The sequence below is a fragment of the Glycine soja genome, chromosome 3 (genome assembly GCF_004193775.1).
Source record: "Glycine soja cultivar W05 chromosome 3, ASM419377v2, whole genome shotgun sequence".
NCBI classification, from domain to species: domain Eukaryota; kingdom Viridiplantae; phylum Streptophyta; class Magnoliopsida; order Fabales; family Fabaceae; genus Glycine; species Glycine soja.
Genome location: NC_041004.1, coordinates 18,914,626 through 18,924,284, shown reverse-complemented (window position 1 = coordinate 18,924,284; position 9,659 = coordinate 18,914,626). Strand labels below are relative to the sequence as shown.

Below are 9,659 nucleotides of genomic sequence, written 5' to 3'. Positions count from 1 at the left end.
CCTGAAAGAAAATTGGTGGAAATATCACTTTATTGTTTTTATCATTTTCTGTGCAAATCTTCGAAAATAAAAAAAAAATGACATTTATAAGTTTATTAACAAAAGGGAAAAGCATTTCTTTATACCTCATCACCATACGTTTTCTATTGGCTCTAATTTTAATATGAATAAATAATATATGTATTAATAGTATAAAACTTTTTTTCGACTAGTGTGATAAATTTGTTAATTTATTTTAATAATTATCTAAAAAATTATACTAAGAAATATTTATGATTAATGGATAGTGTAAAGACTTACACAATGCATTCCTATCAAACTCTTTATATTCTATTGCTGTATTTCCCAAAACAGGAAAAAGGTTAAAATTTTAGTTATATTCCCAAGTGTATAGTTATCCTTTTGACCAATATGGATGGGAAAACAAGATCTCTATGTATCTCCAAATGTTGCACATATAACAAATAATGATGCCATACCTTTGGAAGGTCCTTAGAGCTACTTTTCATTATTAGGCAACAAACAAACACCGCAAGCCGAGAGAGTAATCTCAGTTGCGATAAATGAGGCTATGTATACATGCATGGATGATGGCCACAAGCTATAAACCTAACACCTCACACTTGCTGGATTGGCAATAATAATGTTGAGAAAAACAATGCCCCATTTGGATTAGACCAAGTGCTTCAACAAAGGAACAAAAAAAAAGGCCACAAAACGCGTTAAGCGGTGTAGAGGGCTGCCCCATGTGACAAGTATATGATGCATGTGACATGTTGCATCAGCAATGAGTTAATGTTGTGAAAGGAGAAACTATTTGAATAGAAGGGTACCTAAAACATCCAAATTGGGTTTGGAGACAAGGGGCAAGGAATGGGACAATGGACATAAAAGAGCATTGTGATGCGTAAAAAAGCACATGCACGGTCAAAGCATCATGTGCTTGCTCATGTCACTTGTCACCATTTAAAATTTTAACCCTTTTCCACTTTCAGCCCCTTTTCAACATGCAAAAAGCCAAAAAGTGTAGACCCTTGACACATTACATTTTACTTTAACGAGTAAATTATACTTCGTATTCCATAAGTTTTTCTCAAGTTACACGTCACATTATTATTTTTTTCCCTATCTAAAAATATTATCCTGATACCCTTTAATAAATTACACTACACCTCCTACAAAAGAGACAAATGAGGTAAATATAATGATTAAAAAATAGAGAGTGCTTGTATAATTATACGAAACCTCAAAGATGGTTAGTGTAATGTACTCTAGTTTAACCAGGAAAAGTTGATCTAGGAATTAGAATTTCCCTTACTTTTTTTTGCATAACACATGCCTATCAGTCTATTACATAGTGCTGATCATTAGGTTGGTTACCATGTGATTGCAAGGAGATTTAACAACCAACAAAAACAAAAGACTCTACAGCATTATGCATGTGGGATCAATGATGTAGGTAAAAGAGGGAATGGAAATTTTTCTATGGCACATGCTGATGGTGTATAGATAATTTAACCATGACATGGAATCTGAGCTGCAAAATGTTGAAATGCACAACCCAGTTTCAATTTCACTAGTACAAATTGGGGCGTACTAATTTGAATTAACAGGTGAATGTTTCAGACAACAAATCCTTCAAATTGAAGGTTGGTTGCAGCTTTTCCATCAGCAGCAATCTTTGCAGTGGATCCAATTTATACAGCAGAGGCTCCTATATCTATGCACCATTCATGGCAGAATCTGCATGGAGTGTATTGCCATCTTCCATGATCTTGCCATTCACTTGAGTTCTCTGCCTCTGAGCAAACCAAAACAACCATGTTATGTCCAAATCAAAGACAAAGACATGACATAAATGTAACAAGGGTAAGGACAAGTGCATTCAAAGTACCCAATCTGCAGGGTCTCCAGAATTCCCATTCAATAGCTTGTGGTTCTCCTCTTTGGTCCTATTGTCTTTATCTTTGGTGCTCAAAGGTAGCAAGGTTGCAGCTGCAATTGACCTGTCTGGTAATTCTGCAGAATAAAGTCAGAACAGCAGCAAACGGCAACCAAGTAAAGACAATAGCTATGTAATTAAGTGCATGTGACAAAATGTGCTAACCTGGCAATTTCTTGTCAATGAAAAACACCACCAAATTAACAGTGTACCTGCCAGCCATGGACCAAAAAGATCAGCACAAAAGCATAGGCCACAGTTTTCACATTACAAAGCAAAATATATGCTCATTACCAGGCAACAACTACATCAACCGTGTAATGTTTGCGAGATGCTACTATCAAAAGACTCTGAACCACAGCAAGCAACCACCCTAGCTGTTTTATTGACCTAGTGGTTCATCATATCAACAGTTACAAAATCAGAATTCAAATTTAAACACAACAGAATATGTGACAGGAAGGACTTAAAATGAGATGAATAATAAATGATGAATGCTACCAACATACTCCTTCTAACATAATTTCTTATTCGTTAAAATTTATCGAAAACTATTAAATCATGAGTGAGATGGAAGACATTTATAAGCCAATTTTACCTTCGAGTGCCATATTTCTGATACGTGAGCACAAAGACAAGAGTAAAGATCATGTGTGATGAGAATATCAAATCACCACATCCATAGACCACGCCACGCGGAACTGTACATATAATTGAAATGAGTGCCAAAACAAACACAAAGGCATCAAATATGAACACCTTCAATACTATAATGTATACTCACAATTAATCAAGAGCACTTCAAGGACAGTATCTGGACGGGGTAATGTGGCAAGTTTAGAACCCTGCATGATAATTTAAGTAGTCTAAAATTATAAGAATCTAAAAGATAAATAATAGAATATCTTGCATATATATGCTATTTACACTGATTAAAAGAATACTTAAACACATGTGACATGTTTTGCAAACACATTGTCAAACAATTGTACCTCACGGCAATGGTAGTTTGGACCCGGAAGTTGTGTAGAATAAAATGTGATTATGCGAAGAACTTGAGAAGCCTGCAGTACACAAATATGAAGTGAGAAAACTGGCATATTCCCATATACAGAATAGGCACTTAACTCTATCTGAAGCATTTAAATGGCCAGAAATATACTGTGATGACCATACAAGAGCAACGCATGATGACATCAGATATAATCAAAGTTACTCATGTTAGCATTAAAACCTGCATTTTATGCTTGAATCATCCTAATTCATTGATCTATCACCCTAAGAACTTATTTATTCAATTAGCATTTCCAAAAATTTAAACAATACTTATTAAATATGAGATAATGTGATCAACACTTACAACTAAGAATGCTAAAACCCTGCACCATATTAGAACTGTGTAGATCTTTCTGTTCTTCAATATGAATGGATGAAATGTCCACTGCAAAATCACATATCAAAGAATATATATGAAACTTCAGAAAAATAAATAAAGAAAAGAAAATTATATTTGCTTAAATGAGGAGATCACAAAAATAAGCCATACAGGCCAAAAGGGATTTTTGAAAAAGGAAAACAAGCCACTGAAACAGGGATAATGTTATGCAATATCAGAAAATATCAAGCAAAGATTTAACAGGAATAAAGCCACTGAATCAAGATTAAAATAATCCTTCACCAAATCTGCACAAAACCACTAAGAAGAAACTTCAAACCACAAAACTAAGAAATGATATTAGCTTTTATTTTATTTGTCATTTTCTTTTTATTTTCCAACAAGTCATTCTCAATAGTCAGTACAAACACCTTGAGTGTAACTTTTCAAGCCTCACAAAGCCACAACGAATACAATATATAAGAGACTTAACAGTTTAGTATTCTGACTTCAAGGAAACACCAGAGGGTGGCAGTATAGCACACATTCATGATCAAGCCATATTTACCTTGAGAATTTATCACACCAAAAAAAAATGTTCATAGCAGAATATAGAATTGTCTCCACGAATTTTCATGTCATAGGTAGGCAAAATATAACCTATCACATAAAAGGTGGGCAGTAAAAAGGTAAATACTGACACAACACAGTAATACAGTTAATATATGAAAACTTTGACAGAGAACGGGAAGGGTGGATTCTTTTCTTACCAAGACAAACGATATAAAAATCATGGCAAACAGTGTTTCACTTATGTAAGCTTTGTCTTGCCCAAGCTCCTGTAATAACAGCACCAAGATTAAAAATTTCAAGGGCATTCTTATCATTCTATGTACTGGTTTTTCCAAGAGAGAGAAACGGGAATGACAATTACAAACCGGAAGAAGGAAGAATCCAACATCTTGTAGAGTAGGGCCAGGCCTATGTAAATAATGAACTCCTCGGGCAGCCAAACCATGTATATACTGTAGAGAAACAGTTAAAATTCAGACATCAAACATTGCAACAAATAGTATGTCAAGTATCCAAGTAAAACAATGTACTATACTGTGTTACACTTTATGCATACATAACATAGACAAGAATAGAAACACAGAAACATATACTTTACAAAAAATTGTCATTCTTATTTCTTTTCCATTGAACATTGGCCCTCAATATCTTCCCTCAACAACTAGCTGCAAACTATCAAATTAGTTTCCAATGATGGAAATGAAACATTTAATCCTCTTCCCAGAACCCAAAGTTTCACAGAGAAGTGAGGATAAGGTGAATTTTGTTTTTAAGATGGAAGAACAAATAACTTATCATCTAAAGCAAATCATCATAGTTGCAGAATATGACAAAAGATGCTTCGAGCAGTTACAAGTTCCTAAAATTCCCAAATTAAAACACTCAGACATCAACTCTGACACTTCATAATCGCTGACAAAATAAGCTTCGGTAATCAAAGCAAGTGATAGTAATAGTATGGTAACCCTCATGCAGAAACCAGAAACAAACAAAATAAAACAAAAGCAAGCAATTGTAGCACTAGCCACACCAACAAAAACCATGAACAAGAAAAACTGAACTCCATGTAGCATGCAAGTAAAGTTCCAATCCACCAACCATAAAACACTTTCAGAAAATTTCCCTCTCCCCATCAAAGGAAAACAAAAGGGACATTCCACACAAAAGGTAAAGCACAACTTGAGCAACCACACTCAGCCATTGCAAAAAGGTTGATCAAAAGAGGGGGGAAAAACCTGACAAACAAGACCAGCCAGAAGGTACTTCCAATTCTCAGCAAGGAGGTTGACCTCTGTAGTCGTCTCTGCACAAATTCTCTTCCATAGCTACACAAACACACACCAAACACCAAAATAAACATCAACACAAGAACACAAAAAAAGAAACAACAACACCAAGAGAGGGGGGGGGGGGGGGGGGGGGGGGGCGGGGGGGGGCGATAAGCAACCTTTGAAGCCTCACGACCAATGTAAAACGACATGCTATTGTCCTTGATGTTGTCGTTGATGAGCTATGCGCGCAAGGAGCACTTCCATATTACTTCATAACCACACTGATGATAGAGTTAACATTGATTTGCCAATATGAACGATGCCCACATAGAATTAATCCCTTTTTAAACTTCCCACTATGCAAAACAGAAACTTTGGCCGAAATAAAACACACCCAGAAAGAAAAACGCAACAGGGTATCCGAATCCGAATCAGGAAGGGAAAAAGATCAGAATTTTGAGGTTGATCACAAACAGAACCGTGCCCCCAAATGAGAGGAATGATCACAAGAAGAAGGAAAAAAAATACAGAAGAGGTTTTGGTGGGAGAATAATCAATGGGGCAAATGGAATCGAGGCGCAATGGTCAAAAGGGGTTTTCGTTTCTCTCTCTATTTTCTCTCTCTGATTCTTCTTCTCTTTCTCGCAGTGTTTTTCTGACTGCTACGCACGCGAGATGAACACGGCGAGACAGTTGAGAAGAGAGTAGAAAATTATAAAGAGTGCCCCTATTTTTTATATTTCCAATCCAAACTATTTTAATCTTCTTCCTTTAATTTACACAAAAATTGATAATAATAATAATAATTCCTAAAAAAATACTATAATTCTTTCCATTTTAAAAATAATTCTAATAAATTGTTAGACTGTCATCCACGAAAGATTATATATGATAAATTTATTATTTTTAATTAATTACTTTAAAAGTAATTTTTCTCATAATTTTTTATTAGTTAATAATATAAAAATATTTACATGAAAAAAGTTGTGTTCATCTGTTACCTAAAAAAAAGTTGGGTTCATATGTATTATTTTATTTGCTATTTAAGATAATACACATATTTTAAGAAAATAATTAAGTAAACCATTTTTATGATAAAATAATTTAGGGAGTGTATTGGATAAGGATTTTAAAAAACTATTTTGGCAAAAAAAAAATCTTGTAAATCGTAAAGATTATATAATAATATTATAACTTATCAGATTTATTTACAAGACTTTTATGATAGTTTAAATTTTAATGAATTTATATTATAAGAATTTAAATGACTTGAAAAGATTTTATAAATTTATAAGATTCGAAAGGACTGTGTGAATTTTTAAAAATATATTCAAAATTATAAGAGTTGGTGAAAAAAATAATAAGAAATGATGAGGTTTGGATAAATAAAAGTAAATCTAATATAATTTTTTTAACCTTTTAATTGTTATATTGATTCTAGTTTTATATCCTCCTATATTAATATTTATGATAATAACATTTTTTCATTCTCACTTTTGGATTTAAACAATAGATTTAAAATCATACATTGATTTTTTAATTTTTTTTAATTATTACAATTAGTTTTTGATAGATCTAATGATGTGTTAAAATGAAGTCTAATAATAAACATATACTAAAAGGAAGGGAATAGTGAGGGTGAAAAATTGTTAGGAGGGCTACTAAATTATGTGGATGAAAAAAATTAAGGATGACAATCATAAAAATATTCCGTCGAATAGGCGATGGGAATAGTTAGTATAAGAAAAATATGATAAACTTTAATTTAAGTTAGACAACAAAGGAAAAAGTACATAAGAGAAGAATATATTTGACATTTTTTATTCCAAAAAAATAAAAGAAATCTTGAATAATATTAGAAAAAGAAGAGGAGACGTGTAATGAGAGAAAAAAATATTTGATAATCAATAAAAAAAAGAAAGAAAAAAGTCTAACAAAATCTCAAGGGTTTGGATAAAATTATTTGATAGATGCTCTATACTAAAAAGTCTTATTAAATCCATCAAAATCTTTTTTAAAAAAATTTATCAAAATTTATATATTTTTTAAATCGAAAGACTTTTTATAAGTTATAAAAATCTTAATTGAATATCATCAAATTTTATTGTCTTTTTTAAAAAATCTTAATTGAATATCATAAGACTTATTTATACTATTTTAAAATCTTAATTAAATAACAAAATTTTTTTATTAAAAAAAATCCTTTGAAATCCTAATCAAATACTCTCCCTTATCTTACTAAAATATTTTTACTAACAACAATGTATAATTTTTTTAAAGAACTATAGTGTATAGTTAGAAATATACTTTTATTAGTGTATTTAATATTGGAGAATATTAATAAAAAAATTAAGATTTTCTTAATGTTTTATACTCAAAAATAATTTGAGATAAAAAATGATAAATAAAATGAAATTTTTTTCATTATTTATTGATACGAAATATTTATCATTGATGATAATTAATTTCCATAGAAAAAATTCACTTAACTTTTAATAAAATCTCCTTTTTTTAATTAAACTTGTATTCACAACATTTGGTTTAAATTTGAGAAAAGAGTGTAAGATACATTTACATAATTTTTAGAAAATAAATGAGAGTATACTAGTTATTTTCATAATAATCATCTATCTATAACAATAATGAAAGAAATATCCCATTTTAATTTATATCTTTAATTTACCTTTTTTTAGAAGAATTTTGAATTTACCTATTTGCCATTTATCCCTTTCTCTCTCCTATTTTATGTTTTATTTCCAAAAGAATATTCTGTTCAAGTAGGTAATGTCTGTCTTTCTATTTTTAAAATCAAATAATAAATTCATGTTTTTTATTTGAGTAATAAGTAATAACAATAATAAAAGGAATATCTCATTTTAATTTATAGCAAAAAAAATCGCATTTTAATTACCTATTTAGTCATTTCTCCCTTTCTTTCTCCCTTTTTACGCCTTATTTCCAAAAAAAACAAAGTGTGCCTATAATACATTCATGTTTTTAATAATAATAATAATAATAATAATAATAAACTTTGCCTTGACGCCAACCTTTTTATCTCTTGCTGAGGCTGTTACCACCAAAATGAGTGAATAAGACCAAATCCACAAAAACAAATAGAATCTTCTAGCTTTTGAAACAATCAGCACTGCTAGTTAATTAATTATTAATTAAATAAATTAAAATGAAATCCTCGCTGTTATGTTTTTATCTGAAAAAAAAAATCAGTAACAGTGACCCGATTAGGATAGGATTCGGTGAGAATTGACTTGAGAATTGAGACAGCAAGAGCCAATTAGGCTAGAGAACTGCTAAAAAGAAAGTAGGAACACTCTTTAACATATTTTTTATTAATTAAAATTGATTGAAAATTATAAATTTAAGAGAATTATTAAATAAAATATAAAATTTACTAAATTTTGTAATTTTTTTAAAAAAATTAAAAAATAAAAAATATAGTATTGAACATGTTTCTAACATTCCTCATCAGGCTACGATGAATCTGCCTTGGAGGCGCAAGGCTTGCGTTTTCCTCTAACAAAATTTAAATAAAATAAGAATAATATTATATTTTTCTATAAATTATCCTCTTACTTTGTAAAGAAAATGTTAAATATAAATATGTTGTAGAAAAATTTAGAATTATTTATAAAATAATCATAGCAACGTCTTTTACTTTATTTTTTTTCTTTTTAGAATATTTTTATATATTTCTTGTTAGAGTTTAATTGTTCACACGCTTTCGGTGTAAAGAAATTTATATTATTATCTAGGTTGAAATATGTGTTTTTAAGTGTTGGTTTTTATATTTTTAAATTAATGAAATTTGTCTCGCCACTTTATTAATCAGTGATGAAGTATTGGGTAGATACTACCCTAAACACGAGGTGTTAGACACAAGTAAAAATTTAACACCTCATTAAAATATTATAAATTAATTGAAAATAACATAATTTTTTTAAAAAATGTACTTCTTCTCTTCTTCTTTTTCCTTTTTTTTTTCTCTGGTTTAACCGAGATGTCTCTATCATCTCAAGATATTGTTGTTCATGGTGTCCCTAGCTTTCATCTTCCCTCACTGTGCGATTTCGAAGATCTAAATTTTTCTGGTGGCAGTGTTAATGTTCGCACAACGAGCGGCGGCCTCCGATGAAGCGTAACCTTTCACCACCTCTTGTTTAAAGATCTGCATTTTCCTGTGGTGAAGTCGGTATTAATGTCTTCCGCACACCGAGTAACGGCCTCCTATGAAGCGTTACAACAAGTGTAACGATTATTGGGTTTCTATACAAAAAATATACAAATTCTGAACCTATCATTAACAACACAAATCAATCTCACCAACCTCAAAATCTACGGTAATCCAAAGAAAAAAGCATCAGACGCTGGCATTATATTTAGGATAGAGAAGAGTGTACTTTATTAGCTATGGTTCTTTCAAGTATGCTAACTCGGACGGAGCATTACAGCTAGCCACAGTTCACTATTTGCCTCTGGGGTG

General features: G+C 31.0%; 1 protein-coding gene across 1 annotated transcript; it reads right to left on the bottom strand.

Annotated features, from left to right (window-relative positions):
• Positions 1-1,275: 1,275 nt before the first annotated feature.
• LOC114406251 (phosphatidylinositol:ceramide inositolphosphotransferase 1-like) lies at positions 1,276-5,874 on the bottom strand. Its single transcript, XM_028368904.1, has 12 exons — positions 5,338-5,874; positions 5,126-5,215; positions 4,256-4,342; positions 4,088-4,156; positions 3,303-3,383; positions 2,935-3,006; positions 2,727-2,787; positions 2,541-2,643; positions 2,237-2,332; positions 2,108-2,154; positions 1,895-2,019; positions 1,276-1,801 (listed from the first exon to the last, which is right to left on the bottom strand). Exons 1-12 carry the CDS (start codon positions 5,368-5,370, stop codon positions 1,721-1,723), a joined length of 945 nt encoding a protein of 314 aa, XP_028224705.1. The 5' UTR covers positions 5,371-5,874; the 3' UTR covers positions 1,276-1,720.
• Positions 5,875-9,659: the final 3,785 nt, after the last annotated feature.

Excerpts from the sequence above, each read along its gene's own strand:
- LOC114406251 (XM_028368904.1), bottom strand. The coding sequence starts at position 5,370 with ATGTCGTTTTACATTGGTCGTGAGGCTTCAAAG. Across the intron at positions 3,384-4,087 it reads TTTTTATATCGTTTGTCTTG|TGGACATTTCATCCATTCAT; the intron begins GTAAGAAAAGAA and ends GTGATTTTGCAG. Across the intron at positions 2,020-2,107 it reads CATTGACAAGAAATTGCCAG|AATTACCAGACAGGTCAATT; the intron begins GTTAGCACATTT and ends TTTATTCTGCAG.